Source organism: Schistosoma mansoni, chromosome 3 (genome assembly GCF_000237925.1).
Source record: "Schistosoma mansoni strain Puerto Rico chromosome 3, complete genome".
Taxonomy (NCBI): Eukaryota; Metazoa; Platyhelminthes; class Trematoda; order Strigeidida; family Schistosomatidae; genus Schistosoma; species Schistosoma mansoni.
Window position 1 is genome coordinate 5,163,395 of NC_031497.1, and position 25,880 is coordinate 5,189,274.

Genomic DNA, 25,880 nt, shown 5'->3' on the forward strand with positions numbered 1-25,880 from the left:
AAACTTACATCAACAGCAGCTTCAAGATTATGCGATTTCGGAATTTTTACAGGTGATTCATCTCCAAATAATGAACCTGTAAGGATAAATAAAATATAATGGAACGTATGATAATTGTAACATTGCAATAATTCATCTAAAATTACCATGAATAGTTAGAATTGAAGAAAAGTAGATTTAGCATTTAGAGCAAAGAAAACTATTGGCTGAGTAACTTATCTATTACTCAGTCTTATAGTAGATTAAGAGTGATTTTGATAGTGCTGTCTGGTATGAAACGACATTCAGGGAATGAATTGACTAACGAATATGATAATATATTCCAGTGAGATTATAATTTATGGACGAACTAATCAGATTTAAGGTCACGAATTATAAACTTTGGGGCGAAATTCATTTATACATATCGCTAAACAGTCTTTTGGCATTATAGCTATCAGTTCGTGATGAAAACCATAACTCTAATTCCTAACTGTAACGTTCAACTCTAAGTTCTAGTCCTAATTTCATACACTAATTTTATGACACGCGTTTAACTCTAGTAAGGTGAATATTCTCAAGGTCACCTTAGTATCTCCCAAAAGTCTCTTATAAATTACAGTCTTACATTCCGAGTAATTATAATTGCACGTTAACATTTGCATAATTAGGCAAAATGGCTGTTACGTAGCTACTTCGACTGTTATGAAAATCACTTTACAAAAAGACAATAGATTACTGATTTAGCAGAAATAAATTATGACCAGTTGGATGCTCAACTAATAAACAATGCACTTACGTACATTAGTTTCATTAATAAAACTGAGTTTCGTTTCCAGTACTTATTACAATCGTTAGATAGGGATTTATTCACTTTTTAAAGTGTATCAGTACGAGGAAAATAACCCGGTATTGAGGGAGAATATTTATTCTTCGAAATAACAAGTAAATAAAATGTATTTGTAATGAAAAAAAATCAAAGTGACACATTATAATAAGAAAATCACATGTACCTTGTGGTGTATAAAAATCTGCATTGCTCATAGACCGTACAGAAAGACCAGAATACCAAGGAACACGATTTTCAAGTCGTGAACTTAACAAACTTCGAGTTTCATCCTGCTCTTTTAAACACATTGTTACTTTACGATATAAGAAAAACAAAGTTAAGAGTGAATATAAAAATTCAATAAAAGTGGAAGAGAATGTATAAATACTTAATATATTTACGATACATACTAGTGTCTCCCTAAATATCGATTATACCAAAGTAATCCTCTTTATTCCATAGTGACAACCCGATTTCATTAGTAAAATAGTGCCATTGTCATCATTTTTCTAACCTAAAGGACAGTATCAATTCATGAATGTTACTTGAAATATCAATGAAATAACAAACTAGTGCATTTCTCTATATATAAGACTTGAAAACAGTTTGTATAAACATTCCTGGACGGTCATTAGACTAAAACTTTCTCATAATCATCAATTAAATTCACTTACAAAACAAATAGGAAAAATGAGTGATAAAGTATTAGTCACAGGAGTAATTTAGTTAGTTAAAAATGTGTAAATGACAGATTTATCTGGGATAGAAAAGTTTTTGTATGCTGAGAATGTTGAAGCATAACTAGAACATCTTCAAAAGTTCTAAGAATCTACACTGTTACCTTTTGATGTAGTTTAGCAAAAACTAATAACATCACAGAGGCTGATCTGTTGTTTGTAATAATGCAAACCTGCAATTTGGAATCTTCTTATATATATATATATACGGGACATGTTTGTAGTCTGAATAGATGCTAAACTGTGACTTAAGAGTTTTATTACTCATACGCTATGCAGGCTAGAATACTTCAGAGATACAGCAGTAATAATTGGAAACAGACAAAATGAATAAAACACCAAAAACACTGAGAGACAATGATAAATTATCCAATATCTTAAAATTTTTGAAGAGGTGGGTAATGATGAGAAACTAGATTTTACTAAATGTATATCCATGTACATAATGATATACTGCAGGAAGTCAAGGTAGCTTTTGATTTTATTATGTTCGGATGAAACTGAAACAGATCATTATATATTGAAGTAAGTATCCAAGATATCGTAAGACCAAGTAACTGTAAATACGATGATAAATGGAACTGAGATAGCCCTAAAAGAGCTGAAACCAAGTCCACCTATACTGAACGTGTGAATTGTCTACTCCGAACAGAAATATGTCTTGAAAATGTTGGTGATAGCGATCCTATCTATCTGGCTTTAGAGATGATGGGAATTATGCATCTATTATAGCCTTGTATCCTGTTCTTACATGAAAAGAGTATCTTAATAATGTTAGAAATATTTCAGGAAATCAATAGAAGTAAGCGTTCTTTTTATGTAATGTGAGTATCAGTTTCTAGCTTATCGAGGTTTTTGCTTGTATATAATAAAACTGGTTTCACCCCTGTTAAGTCGGCTTACAATAAAATCTATCAGAGCCTCCAGAGAGGCTCATAAAGAGCCCAACCAATCAGCGATTAGTTAGAAGCTATGCTACTAAAATGCTACTAAAATAACAAGGTCCTGATTGGCTGTTAACATACTGTTACTATGGGATCTCAAGGTCTTTTAATTACTATAAAACCCCTGTTTTTCTGTACATAATTGAACCTTGTAGTAAAGTGCTTCTCTGATACTCGTGTCTTCTTACTGGTCTTTCAAGTCGCTGAGTAGTGCTAGCCTGGGGTTATCCGAATAGCTAGGATCCGAGTAAAGCGTTCAACCTACGAGACATAACAACCCCCCTCTCAGTGATATCTGAAAAAGTAAAACTGGAATGGCCAGGTAGCTCACATATGGATCTAAGATGAAGTCTACGTCTCAACACATGTCACGGAATGCTACTTTAAGTACGGATGTAGAACAACCCTTCAGTTGTTTAAATTCCAAACATTCTACTGTCCACAAAAATGCTATTTATTTTACCATTGGTCGGTGCAATGGTCCAGGTACTTTGATGAAATTCGCCACACATGGGTGAAAATAGGATGTATGTCCTGCATACTGTAATGATAATTTCCGATATTAAAATCCAATACATAACACAACTATGCTACGACGTACCACGATTGGCAGCTTTTTCTTGAGGAATGACACGATAAATTAGGAAGGTGGTTTCAATCCATGAAATGATTAATGATGTGATTAAAACAGCATATGCTAGACCCTGATTATCTGGAGTCCTTTGATGAAACTGTAATTGAAAAAAAAGAAGAAGTGTGAACAACAGATTTATTTGGTAAGATATCCAACATTAGGTGTTCATAGACGGCTAACATGTTAACATTTTAAAAACTTTTCAACTTAATTCAATCCCCCCTGAATATGAAGACAAACACAATTACTTAGTATGTTTAAAAACTGGGACTAGCTTTAGAGATACATTTTACACGCAACAACTAATTCATTGAACACACTCGACAGAATATGTGTAGAATATGATGCCCTCTTTTCATGAATACACGCTATGTATTCTTACTAACGAATGTCTTTAAGTGGATGACAGTATAACGAAATGTGTGAATTTTTTCTCTTCAATATTATTTACTGAAGTCTAAATTGTTTAATCTCTGTTGTATCGCTTGAAAATTTTCAATCTGAAGTTTAAGTCTATAATACTTCTCGATATAAATCAGGATAGCCAGTTAAATAATTCTAAGTTCATAAACGGGTTCTTTAAACATGTTTTTATCATTTGAGCTTGAAACACTCGTAAAGTTAGATAGTGACAGAGTTAAAGCCTGAGACTGGATAATGAGGTGTATTAAACAGTTTGCATCGGTAACTCGAACTTCTATAACTCTCTTGACTGTAAGCAAGAATATGAACCAGCTTTTAAAACCAGATAACCTATGATCATTAGGTTAATTTTATAAAAAAAAGAATTCATTAGCTTAGTTGCTTTTTGTAGTCTTACAGATTATTCACAATATATTAATTTACATACAATATTAAAGTTGATCATTTCTAGAGTGATGTAAAAATGCTAGAGATAAATTAAAAATGCACGATAAAAAAGTACTTGGTTTATAAACTATAAGTCGTAGGAATTAGAAAGCCGCTCCTCTTACTTCAGTCCAAACATATGAGTAGTATCAATTGCTTTTACACAAACAATAAGGCTGAGAAGTGTGTTTGAATTTGTACTTGGTAAACTGATACAAAGGTCGATTCCAGACACACCACATGTTCGTGAACAGATGCTAGTTTACGGCCCGATGATGTGTGAGATATGTTAAAGAAGGCCTACTAATGGTTGGAGTTATTTACATAATCTATTAAAGTATTTTCAATCAAGGATCAGGTAAGGTTTGAGTATAAGAAGTATACATCAGTAACTAATTGGACGACTGAAGAACATAACATATATGAGTTACATTAAAAACAAACAGATAGGTATACCTTCCATCAAACTAACTACAATTAGCTCTGTTGACTAACTTTTGTGAAATAGAAAAAACAAACCTTGTGGGATGAAATGAACTTGTTTAATCCCATAGCGTTTGTTGAGATGTAGTTTTTACAAATGACGTTTGAGAAAAGCATATGAAATGTTTCAGTTCAATGTTGCAAGTAATTATAAATACATCTCATAATCATTTATTAGTTTCATCATGCATTATTACTAATTGGAAGACATCTTCAATCAAACAATATATCTATGTTTTTTCTAAGGACCAAAAAATTAAACAGCTTATGACATGAATTGATCTAGTTACTATTTGAAGCTTTTACTGAATACATTCAGACTAAATACTTGAAAAAGATTAAGTTGAAATTCGTATCATAGAACTAGATATTAATTCCTCTAAAGTTACAAATATTTTATGAGTGAATACAACCAACCTGTTAAACTAGGTAGTTTTCAATTCTCTGCATATAAAATACCAAATACAATTTTATTGCTATTTAGGTCTTCTCCATCTCTAATCTTGTACAATTTCTTATTGAAAAATTTAATGACTTGAAATAAACTGCAGTTTCAATTTTGTTTCGATGTACTAACTCAATATCGTACAGTTTGTTGTTAAAGTTTTTTTTACATAGTTGAAAGCATGAGTCAATTGAAGCTAGACCACCATGGAAAACCTGAAAGCACTGGACGGCCGTTTCGTCCTATTGTGGAACTCCCCAGCAGTGCGCATCCACGACCTCGCCTCACGAGGTTCGAACCCAGGACCTACCAGTCTCGCGCCAAAGCACTTAACCAACAGACCACTGAGCTGGCATTCGATAGTGTTAATGTCTAATTTTAACCAATCCACGAAGTTGACTCATGCTTTCAACTATGAAAATACTGGAAATCTCCACAAAACCCCTTCTGAAAAAATTCTTGTTGTCTTCTCCAATATAAAACTTATCTTTTTTATCAATAACAATTGAAAAGTTCTTCCTTCCTTTATAAACTATTGAAATGAAGTATGTGTTGGATGCATGTGATTGATAAGATCCAAATGATTAAAATATGATCCTAATCACTTAATCTTTATTCTAATAAATTTTATCAACTAAATTTATTGATATAAATCTATAAACATGAATAACAAGAGAACAAAATGTGACTGAGTAAAAACTTTTTTTTTCAAAAAAGTTAACATTTATGAAAAAGCACTCACATCAAAAATGAAACACTTAACAACCAGAATTAAACTTGTTAAGCCAGTTGAAATCTAAGATCGAAAATAAAATGAGAAATTTAGGAATCAATGTGTTAGTTTAAGAATAAGTAATAACTGATGAAGTAATTCTAATGTGAATATTGATTACTCAATTCTGATCCATGATAGGTGAAATAATAGTCAACATTTTTTTCGGAGCTTCAAAATACCATTTTAACTAGGATCGTGTCTACATTTATTATTTATATTTATTTAAACACATAAATATTGGTACAAGAAGGCACCGTATATATATATATATATATATATATATATATGCGCCACACAAGTCTCATTTGATTCGTGTGAGGGCTATGATACTGCCCAGGTGCCCAAACCGAAACAGGTGGTTTTCTTAGGGGACCACACCCCGAGCCTTTGACCTAAAGATCTGATCCACAAGGCAGTGAAGCATCGTGAGGAGATGCGGTCCCATGGTAGCCGGTGACCAACGATTGATTCATACGCCATTTGTTCCTTCAGGATACTGGAGCCCGTGTGCACCGTTGGTTTGGAATCAGAGTTTTCCAACTCTCCTAGGTGGACACTCCACACCCACCAACCCGGTTAAAGCGCCGGACATTCGCTTTTCGTTCTCTCAATTTCGTAAACAACACCCCCGCCACGAGAAGGCAGTGAGTAGGACTTCCTTGACAGAGGCTTTATACGCGTGATAATGTGAGAGCATTTCGAGAGGGAGAGCGGATTCTCTCCACTCTCGGCCGTACCAGGGCATTTGGGGGCGTCTACATTTATACTCGATGGTGAGAAGTTTGAAAGGAAGTTCTTGTAACTTATAAAAAATTAGAGCACCTTCCGAGTAATTGTGAAGCTAACTTGCTTATAGAGTGTCAAGAGTATACTATGTCGGTGTGAGCAGTTTGTTCAATACATTTAAGATCTTGTCTTTGTAAACCGATGATGTTCGGTAATTATCTACAATAAATCACCATTTTCTTCGAAAGATTAATCAGATTGCGTGGCAAAACTGTAAGAAGTGTTTAGTCCTACCTTAATGATCATCGTTCAATAACTGGGACCGTCACCCTTGACTTAGACATGGTTTGGTGTGTCGTCCCAGAGGCTCCTATGATGTGAAATATTCAAGATCTCTGGGAATAAATATCAAGCATGAGGACTCGGACAAATTGTTATAGTGTACCACAGAACTGAAGAATGTTTATGTTTAATTAACATCCGTTATTTTATTACGACTTAATTAATTGCGTCTTAGAGATCATGCAACTTGGATGTATGGAACTTTATTAGTCGTGGCTCAGAAAAAAGGCCAGTGATAATCCAGTTGTACATTCTTCGAGATAAAATCTACGGTACATGGGTTATTATTATTACATGAACTGCATCATTACTTAGCATCCTTATATTTACAATCATTAAATAGTTTTTTCACAGTTCTTCACAAAAACTATCTTTTTTATGGCTCATAAGTTTGTAAAATAATGCACCCTAGCCGTTTTGTTACCAATAATTACAATATTTATTTGTACATCTATGTATAAGTGAAAGTGAAAAACTTACAGCGGACCACCACGGAGTGCGACTTTGAACTACGCCATAAGTTATTTCCATAAGAACAAACCGGAAAGCTGATAACATCTAAATTGAATAATAAGCAAAAACGTAACCAAACGGCATAGTGATGATGGGGTAATTCTTATAAAATAAACAAAAATACTTGTAAATTATACAATCTACATAAACATTGGAGATATTAGTAAAAATATGTACGTAGATAAATATGTATGTAGATAATATTATATCGTTTAGAACAGGTGGATTGTGGCTAGTAGTGCAATACAGGATATGCGTCTTATTCTCTGTGCAACTAGTTAGCTGAGTCTACCTATTGCACAAGCTGGTGTAGTATACCTGGATTCATTGGCTCAGAGCGCAACGATTGAAACAAAAGGTACTGGATTTGAGTTCCGGTGTGAATATTGATACTAGGAGCCAGAAACATTCAACAGATGGGGCCCAAAGTAGGGCGAAGCGCGAGTCTTGGATTCCACTGCTAGTCTCATAAAATAACATGTGATAAAATGGCTATGTCGAAGTGATTCGCACAGGAGACACATATCCCAACTGGGAGCATAAACCTTAAGCTATTACCCTAAAACTCAACAGTAAAAAGTAGTCGGGGATATTTATTTTGGACAATCAACAATTTCTCAAAAACTCATACAGCTTTACCGCTTTCACTTCGTAGATTTAAAGTGGACATGAATGCTAAGGCGTACGAGTACGAAGAAACTTCAGAATTTGATTATACTGTATGCTGAACGCGAGCTTCGAACTTCTACTGAATATACTGTTAAAACAAGGTCCTTTATCTACAATTGAATACAGGTCTTGAGACTAGTTTACATTTATTAGCACCACTGTACAGAAATATTTTTAAACTCCAGAAAGCTAAGAGAGGATTCTCAAGACGACTAACTTAGTAAATACTTTTGCAATTTGTAAGTGAACGGATTTACTCAAAGTAATGTTGAACCTGAGACATAAGGTCAACAGTCAAATTACTTTACCATAAAGTCATCAAATTTCAATCTTTGCTTAGTCTATCCGTCTTCCAAATCGAGTATAGAAAGGGGATGAAGTAATCAAGAGACAGACTATTCACTATTCAATTTGCATATCTCGGTAAACACTTTAAAAGTTACAGAACACTGTCATTAACGATCATAGTTGTTTCGACTAGAATTTCATACTCAACCACTTACAGTACAAAAGTTATAAGAGATGACTATTCTTTTAAACTTTATGAGAACTAGCTAAGTCTCAAGATAACAGATGGTTTAGGTATCAATCCTTTAAATAGCTCTAAGCATAGATTCTCTTTTTAATAAAATTAAATTACATGATTCATTTTAACATCGATAGCCTCAATAAATTACTGAAGCTCATATCAGTCTTCTATTGTTTTCAGTTTTGTTATAGATGGAACTTTGTACATTGAACAAAATATATATATCCTTAAGAGTTTTTAGTTGATTCAAATTTCGACACCTACAATTACAACGTTACAGCATGAAACAGGAATGCTTAAACACAAGGCATTTATCATACTTTTGAAATGAAGCAAACCAATTCTACACTTAATTTCAATCACATACATAATATGTCCACATGTGGATAGAATTAACTAGACACCAGATTTTATGATGTTTGAAAGGTGAAACGCTACTGAATTCATTGAGTATGTATGTCATTTCTCATTGATTTGAAGGATTGAAATTAAACCAAGTTAGTCAAATTATGCATGATTAAATATACTTTAAAAAAAAGTGATCATAAAAAGGAAGAAATACAAATGTTTAAAGTTCATTCAGGAGAAATGGTGAAATAGATGATTCCGATAGAGTAATAATTTAGGTAAATGTCCCTTGTAACATTCAACCGTTTTTTCCATTTGCCAGTTATAATGATTAATAAATTTGGTGTTATCTTAAGTTTTATATAAGCTCACAATATTAATACATCAAAAATGAAATGATATTTATTTTAAGTTATCGAGTCCCGGAGTGAACATTAACTCTAATATGCAGGAACATTCAGCTGATGAATCTCAAGTAGGACGAAACGCGCTTCCTGGATTACACTGTTAGCCACTATCCATCTCTGTTTGGATCAACATTGTTGTTAAGTACTTTACAATTTAATTGATTTTATTAAAACTCTACTTTTACAACTCAGTAAAACACTGGCAGTTTAAAGATATTGAGAAATCTATGATAATAAAGTACACTGAAGCTAATAATAACGATAAACATTAGCAAATTATTTACTACAATTATTAGCACAGTTGATTAACTAATGGAAGTATACCATGTGTAGTTCAACAATAATAATAATGAGAAATTTTTTTAGTTAGTAAGAACTAATTTCATAAAACCAATATTTCTGAATTCAACAATTAAGTGTTGATGTATTTATAAGATGAAAGATTTTACGCGTTAAGCTACCATGATCTTGACAGATCTTCTGCATGTCTAATCTAGCAATACAACAATAAATCAACACTCACTGTGATAAGTTTTTATAGGTACCAATCTAAAAGTGATTTTTCATGTGATACTGCCTAAAAGATTGGACCAGTGATGTCAGAAGAAACGAGTGCCCGCGCTGGAAAATTATTCACTTCAATCGAGCAAGACTATAATCAGATTGGTAGAACATCCAAACTTAAATCTGAGAACGCTGTTTGACCCGTCTTTCCTTAATCAGTACAAGTCAACAAATCGAATAGACACTATTCCTTATACAGTGTATTCCTTTTATCAGCGTTAAAGACGCTTTGATATTAATGCTTTTCTTACTTTTAAATACTGTGTTTTGTTACAGTACTTTCAAAGACATGGAAATACATTTATATACAGTGACTATGTAAAGGCAACCTGTGGACGACCTATAAATCCTCGTCACTACTGGACTTCATTTTGTGGACTAGTTGGGGCTAGATGAAAAGGATTTTGCCTTTGTTAGCTGATAGTTAGTGCAAAGAGTATTTATTCCTTCTATCGGAAATAAATAATGAATGCAGACGGTATGACTGAGATTTTGACAGGGCAAAAGTGGAAACTTTAAACCCAGTCATCAAAATGAATACAATAATTTCAAAACAATGAATTGTCAAGACAAGCAATGACAAAAAACAAACAATTCAAGCTAAAAGGTAAATTTCTTAACCAGTGAAAGTAATTCATGGTCAGTTAATATTAACAAAGTAACAAATAATCTGTATATTTAATAATACGAGCATGTACTTTCTGAAAAATTCTATAACTTTGGATTTTACAGTTTTGTAAATAATCTTTAATGGAAGTAGAAGAATTTGTTCATTGAATAAGCCAGTGGATTTCGCATCATGTATATTAGATAGATAGGTAGATAGAGAGAGAATCCTACTTCTCAGTATAGTACTTGAGACTCTTGATAAAATCACCAGACAAAAACAGCGAAAGACATGGGTCAAAACGTTTGTTAACTCGATTCAATGAAATTTAAAACAACACAAGAAGAAACCATGGACAGAACATCAATAACAATAATAATGATAAGAATAGTAATATCAAAATAGGGGGAATGCAATTGATGAATACAAATTAATAACAGAAACAGTCACATACTAAATGATGTATCGATTACTTACATCAGCGTGAAGAACAAATGAACTCATATTACTGTAATTGATGGCGGCACAGTCTAAAGACACTAATCTTCCTATGTTTCATAGACTTCAACTGAAACACCTACCTGTGATCATTTACCACAGAAATGATCGCTGGTTTAAGTCTTTATCTAATAATCCACAACTGACAATAAATTTCAATCTTAATTCAGCAAATGGATAGAGTGACATAAAACCTCCCCCCACAAAAACGTCTCATTTCAATTAGCACTAGAAAGCTCGAGGTAGATTGATATAGGTAGCACATGCTCTGCTTACCTCAGTTTCCATTACAAACTAGCTTCTGGCTCTTAGCTAACAGTACACAACCTGTTTACAGTAAATTGAGCTAGATGAAAAAGCGGTTAGTAGACATAAACATAGAATGACGTTTGAAATTTAAACTACCGTTCAGAGATAACGTTGAATCTTAGTGAAAAATACTCACAACTGTATCAAAAAGTGATTTAGAGAAAGAATAATTGCTTATTTCTTCCAACATTGCATGACCAACATTGCCAGGATACGTTTGCTGAAACCAATGAAGTAATAAAAAGGAATTAAATTGATGATTGGCTAAAAGAATGATTCACCAATCAACAATAACCGAAGTACTATCATATTGACTTCTGGTTCATCAGTAAACACGAAATGAACGATTTAGATCATCTTACTAAAATAATGAAACAAACCTTAAAATTACTACAAATGAAACATAAAAAGCGATTACAAGTACATATGATTTAACTTCAAACGGATAAAACCGAGAGAAATTGTGTGAAGGCAATGACCGACATATCATACAATCATTTTGCAACTGACATGTAACTAATTTCATCCACTTAATGATAAAACAGTGGTTTTTGATACATTCCTATATGCTTCAGACTAGCCGACATTTCATGGTTTGTGTTTGCATTTTTATCTAACTACTATGAATCACTGCACTTTCTCCCATTTCAATTAGTACTGAAAAATCAAGATTTGAAAAGCGAAAGTGGCTTAGTAATCCTTCTCTTTACAATAGACTACATTGGTAATGTTTACCTAACGATTTCATGAGACGCGATCAAAATTTTAATCAAGGGATAATCAAACACTAGTAATTTCTCATATGTCTGAACAATAAATGTTACGCATAACAGTCAAACAACAGAACTGAATGTAGTTGTACTTTACACTTTACTTTTAACTGTCTGTTACTGAGATCTTTGAAATTGAAGAATGTGATTTCGATGAAATGTTACATTCTTGGAGGAGTAAAGTGAACCAGACATGATTATACAATAAAACTATGCACTAACAGTACAGAGGTTTTTTTCTATCTGACATGAATGGCTAAACATAGCTATTTATAAGTAGAAACAGATGGTCAAGAAGTTTTTTGACCTTTACATTGAGTGAAATGACTGCTTAACAAAGGAAATTTTTCCAAACTTTTAAATGAACCACAAATAATGACGAAATTTTAGCTAGTTCTTACTTTAGCATATATAATCCACAGAATGAAACTTAAAATAATGTCAAAAAGAACAGCAAGCAAAAATGTACGTCGAACTGGAGATGTCCTCTGTTCATCAGGAAGTCCTTCAATCACAGAGGTAGAAGCTGCCAAATTAACGCTTTTAGCAGAGAGTAAAAAAGTATAGTTACTTTATTTAAAAATATGAAGGTATACTAACATTTAAATACAAACATTGCTCTTGTTTAATCTCGACATTATAAATATTATTGAATGATGTCACAGACAATAAAATAATGTTTGAAAACAGTTTTGATTACGAAATGACTACAAATGAACGAAAGCAGCCTGTTGTTGCAGTCATTAAAGTTTTACTTTCTTCAACTGAACAGTACATAACAATTAGTGGTATACTATGTTTGACGTAGAGTTCATGATAAGGAGCTATGAGGTGAAAAACTACCAGTAAACAGCTATTGGGTGCATCTTTCAGTGAACCAGTGGAATTCTGGTTATAATCAAAAAAGTCTTCAATCTGATTTAATTTACAAAACCATTTAAATGAATGCACTAGCAACTCTATCTTTATGATAGGTAATCTTAGTGAATACACCTCAGCTTCATATATTTTGTTACATTTATATTAATTCACATTATTCAGTCAGTCAGTCAGCTACAACGTAGGACCAGACGTATTTATGCATCGTTCCAAGTTGCCATACCTCATCAGCACAACAAGATCAACACCGGATTCATAGAAGTAGTTAATTTAGTGGTGGTAGCATATAAAAGATAGGTTTTATATAAGGATATAGTATAGGAAGGAAGAAAGTTATGAAGCTATTTTAATTATTTATTACAAAAGTAAAAAGTGAAACGCTATTACAATAGAGTCAGTCTGGGTTTCTACACTTTCAAACGACACAAGAGAAGGAATTTAACAAAAATGGGACGATATTAAAATTGTCTTTTTCAACTAACTTAATGTTGACACAGAGAATTAAGCATAACATATCAATGACCAGCTCATCTTTGTGTTTAACAATCTAAATGTTCCGATAGAAACATTACTCAAAGAGCTTTATCCTTGCAAGCTGAGGAAAACGTACCGGCGTGGTTAGCGAAAGACATCACCACGTTTACAGTGCAGTTCTTTGCCAAATAATTGAAAATCGACGGCATATTGACGTTGAATCAGTCAGTCAGCTACAACGTAGGACCAGGCACAAATATGCATCGGTCCAAGTTGCCATACCTCGTTAGCACAACAAGATGAACACCGGATTCATAGAAGTAGTTAATTTAATGGTGGTAATATATAGAAAAAAAGGTTGTATATAAGGATATATTACAGGAAAAAGGACAGATATGAAGCAGTTTTAATCTCAAGATTTAAGGGAAGATAAAGAGTGTATACACCTACGCCATTGTGATCGATTCTGAGCCATATCACACACTATCTCCAACCATTGATTACGACAGTCGCGCGGACCCCAACCAAGTAGTCTACATCTACCAACACTTCTAAGACTAGAAGTTAGTGACTTCATGCTCTGATGCCACGTTTTGGTTTGGCCGCCCCTAACTCTCTTCTAACCATCGCCAATACTAGTCAGCATTAAGCGTCGTGGTAATTGGTGTTCAGGCATACGTAACACGTGGCCCAACCATCTCAGTTGATGAAGATTCATGACCTCATCAACTGATTTACCATCATTCCCTAATACTATGTGTCTAACCTCACTATTAATTACCTGGTGAACCCAGCAGATGCGAGCAATATTTCTAAGGCATCTGTGGTCAAATACTAGTAACTTACGAGTATCTTCTACTCTTACTGGTCACGTTTCGCAGCCGTAAAGTAGAACAGAGCGAAATGCTGAGCAGTATACTCGTCTCTTAATTGATAGACGGATATCTCGTCTTCGCCATAGGTTACGTAAGTTGGGGGAAAGTCAAACGATCTTTTTGAATCCGTGCAGAGATGTCGTCAGATACCAACCCATTGAGGCTGATTGGACTTCCATGGTAAGTGAAGTTGTCGACGAGTTCGACTACTTCACTCCCTATCCTTAGTTCAGGTGTTGACACAGGTCAAGGTTGCATATGTTTTTGCAGTCAGGCCCCAATTAATATACCAAAAGGCGTTCCATTAAACATAATCAATATAGCAGTAGCATTTGGCATCAACTCAGGGAAACCTGACATTTATAAAACGGATAAATCAGATCCTGCAATTCACCTTGATTAACAATAGGGTTTTCCTATTCTTTATCCAATTTTACTAGTACGCATTATAAACGCTAGTCTATTACTCTTACACGGAGATTCGTTTTACTCTCTGAGACATAATTCTATTTAGACCATACACTTACTTTTTTTAAAAAAGGATATTACTACTGATAATTATTGTTGTTATTACCATCATAACAACTGTAGCACGGCAATTCCTGATTGGTGAAAAATGTTTATACAAGGTTTCAGCCTATCGATGAAAATTCATCCCTTTACGATATAAAATTTTTACTGCTGCTTCCTGTATGGTCTTTGTAACTTGATCAATGACGCATTTTACTAGTATTTAGGACGACTTACAGTCTATTATATCTGGTATACAACACTGGCTAATTCAGTCAGAACGTTTGGGGGTATACTTTGAAATTTTGTCTAAAATATCTACGGATTTATAACTGTATAATTTGAAAAAGAAATCGCAAACAATTATTTGTTCAGTTATTATTTGCCATTGGATATTAGCAATAACAATCGATAACGAAAAGAAATTGTATATGAATGGGTGAAATAAGAGAAGGGGATTTGTGCATCTGTATTATTATCGATTTCTAGTTAGGCCACCAATAGATTTTAGATATTTATTCCTATCGTTCTAAACCGCTAAGTGCCCTAGTACGGACGACGGTGGGAAGAGTCAGCTCTTTCTGTCGAGACGATTTTACGTGGCCACGCGTATACAGCTACTCTTGAGGAAGTCCTACTAACTGTCTTCTCGAGGCGAGGGTGTTGCTTACGAACTCGAGGATAAAAAGCGAATATCCGGTAATTCAACTAGGTTGGTGGACATAGAGAATACACCTAAGGGAGATAGAAAATCCTGATACCAAACCAATAGTGCACATGGGCTCTAGTATCCTGAGAGACCAAATGGTGTATGAACCTGTTGTTGGTCACCTACCACCATGGGACTGCATCTCTTAACGTTGTTTCACTGCCTTGTGGATTAGACCTCTAGGTAAAAGGCTTGGGGAGTAGCCTACTGAGAGAACCACCTGCTTCGGTTTGGGCAACCGGGTAGTATTCCAGCCCTCACACGAATCGAATGGCGGTGTGGCGTATATATATTTGGTGCCTCCTTGTACCAATGTTTGTGTATAAATAAATAAGCAATAAAAACTTTATCAGATTTTTATCATCCTATACGAATTAGACCACCGTTCAATAACTTTGTGAACAGGTGATATGATGGTTTACTGGCATTTAATCTGTTGTTATCTGAATCCTAACTAATCAGAAGTAGCCCGTGTTCTAACATGTACAACTTAATAAATATTCAAGAAACATCATACATGTAATGTTATCAGGAGCGTCCTCAACAATAACAAGAAACAGTAGTGGTGGCTGTGGCTAGTGAAACGGATCAAGCAAACATATGCTGAAAACATAAATTTGTGAATACTTGGAATAGCAAAAGAAGCGTTTAAAGACCGTGATATGATCAAGAAAGATAAGTGTATAACAACCCCATAAAACAAGAGATCATGACAAGGAGCAGAACAGATGGACTTAATTAGCCTACTGTCAATCTGTTTGTCTGCTATAGTGAAATTCAGAAAGCCATGATAAACATATAAATGTTTGAAGTGATGTACTGAGGGCTTAAAACTAGAAGATCAAAACAGTAGTTATGAATAACAAGACTAACATAATGGCTGATGTGTGAGTAAGGTGAATATATCGACTATATTGTTTTCGGTAAGTGATTGATCATTTTTTATAGTGAATTGAGCCGTTGCAATAATTCCCACTTTTTCATTGTGATCATTAGTAGGAAACATTGAAGAAACGTATGAATCCACACATAGGTACGCATTTAAGTTACGTATGGCACAAAAATGTAAAAATAGTACTATTCACCACTTTTCTTGAAGCTACAATCCCGAAACGATGATGACCATAAGATATTAACACGAGATTTAAGAAAAGATATACAAAAGCGTTTACTGCAGCAAAACCCATTGATTTTTTTCGCGGTTTTCTGATAATGACAATTGTTGATGAGAACAAACTGCCTGAATTTACTGCTAACGTGTGTGTATCTGTCCGGATACTCCTTCTGAACCAATCATATATGGCGCACAACTCAGTCTGCCACATCGTCTAACAACGTCCAATCTTGTTGAGGGAAGGATAGTCAAGGTTGACTGACACTGGGCACTAATTTCATATGAATTAGTCTTGTCAAGCTTTCCACGTTATTTCGCCAAATATATCGCATAGTTTACAGGCCCTTTCTTTGCTTATCAGTGAAGGTATCGGGACGGATATTCATAAATCGGACCCTTATGCTCATAAGTTTGTACAACTCTACTTTGGCTTATGACAAAGGTCATACTAGAGCAGCGTAAAACAGAACTTATGTCCTCTTATTATCAAATGTTATCATACGCAATCTTAAAATTATCCTTTTGTCGTCTGCATGACCATTGTTAGAGACTTGTCATAGAAGTATTCTGGTGATTCATTTGTTAGATATTATGTAACCTGTCAATTGTTGAGTGTTACCCAATAACTATTTTGACTGTCATAATTATCCTACCCTCCATTTAATTACTTCAGACCGTTCATGGTGAAAAACGAACAGAAAAGGTACACTTTTAAAATTTGTCCTCTATAACACTCCAGATGTCTTAAATATTTTCCTAAAATGTAAATCAAGTTATGTTAAGGATGAGAACAGCCTAGAGACAACAAAACGTAGTTTTGACTGATTTACCCAGTATTTATCCTAAATCTTTAGACACGGTTTACTATGCTGTTAACTAGTCCAGAGTAGCGCTCATCAGGCACATTGTTTTTTATTTGAGAAACAAATATTTGAATTTTTTTCGAAAAATGAAACGAACTCACTCGGAACGTCCAAATATTAATCCGAACTGATTGTTGTAAAGTGGGGAGAAAGCAACGTTCTCATCTAGGTAAATAACAAAATTGCTTACAATAAATACACAAAGATAAAATTGCGGTAAAAAGATTGTCTTTATCCTTTTAAAAGTCAAGATGGAATTTTTTATAGGCCATGATTTCATGATTCAAGTACGATACGTTAATGAATGTAACGGGTTTATACTAGTTCAAACTACTTCGGGTTGTGCAATTAGGTAGTAAAAATAACATCTGCACACCACATGCGAAAGCACAAGTTGAATTTGTGAGAACCGTACAAAAAAGCTTCCAGCCCTCGAATTTTACCATAAACATTTTCGGTGAGACTATAATTTATGGACGACCTTTGAGTGACACTAATGTGGCCTTAAGAATGCTCACCTACTGATTAGGGCTAAATGAGGGTTTTAAACCTGTGTGAATGATAAGGTTTGTGGTTCGCAGTTGATGGTTGGGGATAGGGATTAGATTTAGTGTTTCATCAAGAACTGAGATCAGTTAAAATGCCAAGAAGTTATTTAGCCAAATAGATAAAGAATCTTGCGCCGAAATTCAAGACCTTTCACATCAAATCTGGCTGGTTCATTCATAAATAAGTCCCGCGACATTATTACATAATCAGACATGAACCGGATCAGCGTGCAAACTGAACAGGGACTTTAGAGATCAAGGTTCTCGTAATATTGATTTTTTGACTCTAATTAAACAATGAGATTTTGAACTAAGTTTTACGTTCTAAAATAGTCATCTTTAGTTTGCAATTCGCAAGCAAAAAAAGAACGCGTTTCTCAAAAGATGGCCGGATAATATGCATTTTCTTCTTACCAAGTTCTTGCATTTTGAGAGTAACAGAAACAGCTAGTCCATTATTCGTAATGCTGAGAGGTTAACAAGTTAACTTCTAAGCTAATGTACGCAGTAATAATGGTGATTTCAGAGGTTGGAGACCAATGAACTACTGGCAGTTTCTGAATGTAAAAGAAGCAAAAAACGCGATCTGATTAATAATTTGGCATGAGCGATAACTTTAAACCAATTGAAGAAATTGAGATCAACTTGCCTCTTTCGATTCCAGTGACCTTGAACTATCATAGTGAGTGCGGCTGTATCCAATATCCAATATCATCGTCACGAGCCTGTATAAACCAAATGACGTCCTTCCGATCGCGTCTTGTTATTTCATCTCAGTTACGGATGTCTGGTGATGTGCAATGAGTGCTAATCTGGCCAAACGACCGGACTAAAATCAGTCAGTGGGGTAGTTGTTTGTACATTTGTAGATTTTCTGTAATTTGAGTGAGTTCGTCTATCTCAGGACCATAAAGTCTCGGGATACCAACAGCTACCATGCTGCTAGCCAGGAGTTTGGTTAGTTGCAGTGTGAAAATGATAAAGTGATAATTTGAGTGGTACGAGATCGATTGTTACAGTGCTAAATATATTAATTAATTGTTAGGAGATGGGATTGTGATTATAAAATTCGGAAACGAAGATGTTGATGATAGGGGCAGGGGTTGGTTATTGATATTAGGCAGTGACAACTGTGGTAAATCATGAGCCATATATCAGACAGCTGGTCCAAGAGGGAGGTGGTCTACACTCCCAACTTAGAACTTCACTTCACAGAACTAAAAAGCCATCGAAACTTGAGTCAGGTTGGAAGAGGGCTCTCTTGATAATAGAAGGCATGGTTGTTGTTATGACGCTGGAAGACGAAAAGGCTTTTGTTTCTCTTGTAGACCATCAACGTTGATGATCTATGTCGAATGATTGGAGGCCTACTCTAGTTAGACGGGGACGGTGTAACGAATTAGTTAACTACGAAGTTACACCTCGCGAACAGCACCTTACGTGGATTGCCCCATCGACGTATCAATGGATCATGGATGCTCTGAAGACCGTACAACACAAAGGACGTGATGACAAGGATATATTAGTTAAAGTAGATACAAGCGAAAGTAGAACCACTGCCTTATGGACCAGTCCGTGGCGTATGATTGACTGATGAGCGTTGATTGTCCTTGACCTTGACGGGGATCTATGATCTGTTCGATATTCACTGACCCAACTGCGGAATGATTTGGCTAGGTTTCAGTGACATTTCACCGACTCTACACTCTTAAATGTACGTACTCCTTGGTGTAAGGTAATATTAAAATGTAGAAGTAATATATTAGAGCGAAAGTGATTGTGACCGATATGATTCATCCAACTTACTATTCCTGACCTCAACTCACAGTCACCGTTTAAGCTAAACAAAGTCGATCTTTAGTTTGAACATCATTTGGGTTTCACTTCTATGAACATAATTCAGAGGAGTGGTGTGCTTCCTAAGGTAAAAGGACAAAGATGCACGGCCTTTTAGCCAGTCATGTTTTACGCAAGTGGTGAAAATAGTTTAGAGCAATATCGGAGTCCAACTACGCATAGTTCTGGAGAGAAACCTTAGGAACGTATATTCTGTCTCGTTTGAAGAATGCCGATAGAGAAAGCAGTATCAAATAGACCCTGTTCTATGAGAGAGGGTGTAGTGTCGACATTTTAGATCACTAAGATGTTTGTCGACAATGGCGGTCTACTCAAGCTAGATGTGAATGATATGACCTCCTTGCTGTCATAGTAGTCACACCTCGAGGATAAATCCTGGCATTGATTTCTCTTATAATTGTAACTAGGTGGCCTGCTTGGACTATTTGTCCCTTCCATCTAGACGTATCAAGGAGTTGTCCTTTGATTGATTTTGACTCATTATTATGTCTGTTTATCACATAACATATTCAGGGGCGTACACTAACATTTTACGACCTATCGTTTTACAAGGTACAAAATAGTACAATTAAAGTCGACGTGGTGGCTGGGAATGCGCACTGAAAAGAATGGGCATTATTCGTATGTCAATTCCTTAACTGATAACTTCAATTCCAGATCACTTATTAGCAAGATAGACGAGCTCCAGTTTCTATTAATTCCAAAGATTTTTCGAAATTGTGGCACAATCACAATTTAAGAATCCTAGTTAGATGAGTTACACGAAGATTGTTTAATATCCCTACGAGATCTGAGGATAGATCAAGCAATAGGTAAATATGTGGCGTCATGTAGCTACATTTGTAAATGTAAAATGGTATAGATCTATTTCTGAATGTTTAAAGTTTTGAAACGACTTGGTCGTGTGTTAAACTTTAAGATGCCATCCAAAACATTTGGCAGGTACAGCTTTGTTTATGTTATGAGCGTCTCTACCAACTCGTAGTGTGTCACAAGGAGCTGTCTCTCCCCTCTCCTCTCCTTTTCTGTATGAGCTGCCATACACAGCACACACTTTCCTTGCCCATATATATATATATATATATAGTTATCATTGATGACTTTTGTTATTCCAATTCTTTACATTCACTTATGTCAGTCGTTCCATCCTATTTATTACCCCAATGCTAAAACTCTAATGCATATTCGGTTGTAAGCAGCTGATGAGAAACCACGAAATATAATGAATTCATATTATTCTGCATCAATATTTGTTCTGTCTTTATTTAAATCCATAAAGGGAACTAACTGCATGAAATTTTTGAAAAGCCGCCTCCCTGCTCATATTTTCAAGTCACTCAATCAATTGGTGACAGTCCGTTGCAGGATATCGAGAGAGACAACAAGGTTAAAGTTTTTGGAACGATGCTTGCATGATCGCTGCTTTCCCCGTCAAATTATCAAAGCTGTCCGTGCATGTAAAATACCTTCTTCATTAAAAAATCTACGACGTGTCACAAAATCACAAAGTGAATGTACTAAGGAACTTATCTCGAAACTTAAAACAGAATCCCTTAGTTATGACAAAATTATTATGGATTAAAACATTGTATGTCGAATTAAACTCATTAATTTCATTCACAATGTTCAGTCTAAAACTAGTCATAAACTAATGAAGACACTAACTAAAACACTTGTGAAAGAACAAAATCATGACGCCTTCCCTATCAATCCAGGAAAATACATACATAACTTATTTAGAAAAAAACTAAGTCGAATTGAAACGGAGGCACTCTCCCTTGGATTCAAATTTCATATTCCGAAAAAATGTAACAGAATAGACACTGAGACGCAGTTTGAGTATTTATATCAACAACTGTCAGATCTTAAACCCATGAATGACGAAAAACAAAGCTGGTTAAAATCAAAATTAGTCGATATTACAAATCAATACGTTACGACACCAATTCCGCAATCAAAAGTATTGACTAAACATCATCAACAAGCATTAGGAAAACTTATGAAAGACGAAACAATTTCGCTACTTTGTCCTGACAAGGGTTCCGGTGTAGTCATTCTTAACAGAGATGAATACATCAGCAAAGTTATGTCCATTTTAAATGATCCCACGAGATTTATAGCCAACAACACCCAGAAAGACTTAACAGATGCAACTGAGAAGCGCCTCTTAAAAAGGTTGAGAGAACTGTTGAAGAAAAATCTAATAGATAACCATACATATAACGAACTCAAACCAAAAGGATCACAATTACCATACTTATACGGCCTACCCAAAATTTTTATAGTGCGACTGACTTGGAAATAAACCTAGTTGTTCATCAGACGGTGTAACGATCAAAATTACAGTATTTAGTCTGACTGCAGAGCTAAGAAACCATTTTTTATTAGGCCGCACCGCGTTCGTCTGTTTGGCGTAGAAAATGTTTTCGAGCGACTCGTGTTAAATTATATAAAAACACAAACTCTGTGCTCAACTTAAACAATTCTAATTTGAGAAGGCAGAACATTATATCAAAATAACGTTTACCTCGAACGGTAGAGCTTGTACAGTACAAAGGTTTCTCTTGAATAAAATAACATGCTAAACAGCAAAAGTAAAGCCTAATAAGTCAGTGATGTGTACCTGATAATCAACGAGAGTATTCCCAGTCATACGGGATCAAATATCTGTCTATAAGTATTTTATTATAGATAGCACAGATTTATTTATAATGTTCACTCACATCTCATCCATGATCTTCGTTCCTGAGAAGAACGAGTCTATCTACAGTTAGAAGCTCTCATTTTTATGCAATCATTGTATTTACGTATTGTCAGACACTTTCCCAGTCCAAAAGTAGTTTGTATTACACTAATGATCACTTGGAAAGAAATGTGAGGTTAAGACATAGTCGATCCGCGTATTTTATTCAAGAGGCTGTGTTAAATTACGTCTCACAAATTCAAGGTGTTTATAATCTTCGATGCTCAGCTCATGGAGGGTAATGTCCGGGTAACTTTCTTCAGACCGATAAGCACCAATTCAGAAGTAACTAGACTTAAAAACCTGCACAGATATTTTGATAGGTGGATTACGGGAGTTGTATGAATATAGACATATTCAGTGTGATATACGATTTTCCCTCACTGAGCTGCATAAAAGCTGTTTACTGAGTTAAATAGCTTTGTTAAGCGAACATCCAAGATAACGTTTTCGTATGCGTATACAGAAGGGACTTTCACATGTGGTCTTGTGAATAAGCCTCTTGTTCTAAGCAATGCACTCGTATCTAGTGATGCTGAGAGTATCGGAAGATTTCAACAGCTTTTTTTTGAGGTCACTGAATAATATCAACCAATGGCCAGAAAACAAGCTCTATTATATTTGTCCCACTATTCATCTATGCCAGCGATTTTCTGTATTATTCATTGCAGTTTGTGGTACAGAGAGGATCACAAAAAGATTATATCACCAGAGAAAAAGACAGTTACAGCAATTGAAAGTATTACATACGATAGAGAATTGTAATAAAGAACCTCTTGATGATCGAATTTGATTTCTATGTACAAGATTTTAAGTCTGTATAATCAAAATGGAACCAAGACATTCTATCCAGGTCATTACGTTTTCAATGTTAAATGATATTTGCTTTGCAGCTCTTAATGACGCATCCAAAGAACTGGTTTTTGCAATGGTCAGCAATGATGGTAATTTCCTTGGTTCTAAAGGAAGATTCTACTTGAGGCCACGTGGTTAATCATCATGGCCATATCACAACACACTGAACACTTCTCCCCTTCCTCTAGGTCAACTGTGAAGTGTTATTTCCTTCTGCCTCTGACCATGTTCGAATACTTTAGAGGTGACATCGGTAGGCTACCCAGAAGCCAGCTTAGTCCACTGCCATCGTAACTAGAGTTATCAACTTCAATTTTCAATAGCTAATTTAGTAAGACAGCCATGATCTCCTTGATCAATCTGAAGATTCTATTAGATTGGGACACATTTTACAACTTTTCGTATTTCCTTAGTGATTGTTAAGAAGACACCCGGATTATATGGTTTCCACAAATCACTATTAGTTCTTTTCTTGTGATTATAGTCACGGGCAGAACCTACCTTACTCATATTTTTACACGATTTTTGCCATTTCATCAATGGTTCTTAGTGATTTGATACTCCTACTATTTACGACGACGACCTGATATCAGTAATACTAAATAAGATGTTCTAGGGTGCTTAGAACAAATTTCGTCACGCTGAAATCGGCCAAACAAATATGCCGAACATGCTCTCCCAACAAACCTTTGCTACAAGGATAATAAACATGGACGTAAACGAAAATCAAGACTTTTTATGGCTTGTCCTATGTATCTTTGAAATGTTTCTGTCGTAATTTTCAATCTCAATGACGTACAAAATATTCAAGCAACCTGAGAAGGTGACTATGACGTTTTCCGCTTGATTCTCAGGTATTACTGGGAGCCGATGGTCTTTAAATAAATGAGCTTTAAAGAAACGACTTCACGTTTTGAGTGGGAAAATGGATTCGTAGCTTATCTTAAAGTGTTGTGTTGTTCAGCCTTCAATAATCATCGGATAGAGTTCGATCTGTATACCCTTCAGGTACTCTCGAAATAGCTGACGTGTAGTTTGTTTAGATGATTGTTTTATAGAACCTATACTCCTCCTCTTGATGTTCATATTTGTCCAGATATTTGACAAAGATGCACTACCTAAAAGAAACCAGAGTAAAGCAGTTAAAGAATTTGTAATTGTGGTAGCTGAAAGTGATAACACTTGATGTTACTGTGACTACTATATGCGACAAGGGTGCATATTTTTTGCCCTTGGATAAGAAATTGCTACAAACACTCTGATTGTCTACCTCTCGCGTCCATCTGAAACTGGGGATTACTAAGTCTTCTAAACTCCTGTAATCTTGGTTTGATCTGTCAAACACCATATACAGAGAAAAGGATGATAAGCTGTCAGAATGTTCAATTATAAACCCATCGCATAGTAGCTTCAAGCCCTTTCTTCACTGCAACATGTTTATTTGATGAGTGACGTTGCAGCTGACCTTAATTGGTTGACCTGTTGTGGTGATTAGATTGAACGGGCAGTGAGGATTCCATCTATATGACAGATCTATTTTTATTATTTAGAAATATTACCTCATCATGATGAGGAAGTGTGTTATTCATGAGTTTAATTCTGTAAATTCAGTGCACTTTGAATCCTGCAATATATCAATGGATTTTTCGAAGAATACGTAAATTTATCACTTTCAGTTCTCTAACGTGTACTAAAAATTTATAAGATCCGAATCCATATAGTATTGTAAGACCATCTTCTTCAGCTTTCCGTGGGACATCTGTCGAGAATGTATTTTGTTAAATCTCTCACTTCTTCTGTTATGTCAATCTGCGATCCACAAACCGCGCAAGCATTTTTTTAGTACAAAGAGTGTGCAATTTTCAATCAAGAAATTGTGTTCGCATCACAAAAGCAGCGTTACAATCCTAAATAGTGTTTTACAGTCAATAGTGAAGAAGATGCAGTTCGAACGAAATTTGAAGGGAGAAAGAAATGTAAAAATCTACCTACAAGTATATGAGGTTTTAAAATTTATAAAAATATAATTCACTAAATTTGCTTTTACAAGAGTTTCGTGATCTTACTCTTAAAAAAGACCCGACAGCAGCACTACTAAGTTGTGTCTAGTAAAATGGATTGGTGAATTAACGAACGAATAAAATAATGTTAAATGAGCAGTCAGAGAATTTCAACAATACCTAGTTTAATCACGCAGAGCTTCAAACTTATTAGATTTCAAAAGGTAGGACAACTAGTCATCATAGCTTGTTGTTTATTGATATGTTAAACATTTTCTAATATACAAGCATTCAGTGTGACATTTGCAGGGGTTACGAGTCTTCCAGGACACAGATGACTGTAGAATCCATGTATCTGTACATAACACACAACCTAATAAAATTACAACATAAACTCTGTAAAGTAAATGATGACGCGAATCAATAGGTCCAAAAAGTCTTTGATTACATCATAGTAACAACGATGTTTTTAGATATGAATTCACATTTTGAAATC

At 34.9% G+C, this 25,880-nt stretch overlaps 1 protein-coding gene across 1 annotated transcript in view; it reads right to left on the reverse strand.

Annotated features, from left to right (window-relative positions):
- Positions 1 to 24,470, reverse strand: part of Smp_137870 (putative steroidogenic acute regulatory protein) — a gene marked incomplete at its 5' end in the record, with an annotated part of 40,628 nt that extends 16,158 nt beyond the window's left edge. The window contains 9 exons of the mRNA XM_018798988.1: positions 9 to 76; positions 993 to 1,121; positions 3,091 to 3,220; positions 5,643 to 5,696; positions 7,224 to 7,301; positions 11,324 to 11,407; positions 12,359 to 12,497; positions 17,483 to 17,546; positions 24,386 to 24,470. Of these exons, the coding sequence (XP_018650822.1) occupies positions 9 to 76; positions 993 to 1,121; positions 3,091 to 3,220; positions 5,643 to 5,696; positions 7,224 to 7,301; positions 11,324 to 11,407; positions 12,359 to 12,497; positions 17,483 to 17,546; positions 24,386 to 24,470 (831 nt within the window). The remainder of the gene's footprint in view (positions 1 to 8; positions 77 to 992; positions 1,122 to 3,090; positions 3,221 to 5,642; positions 5,697 to 7,223; positions 7,302 to 11,323; positions 11,408 to 12,358; positions 12,498 to 17,482; positions 17,547 to 24,385) is intronic.
- Between the last annotated feature and the right edge of the window lie 1,410 nt (positions 24,471 to 25,880).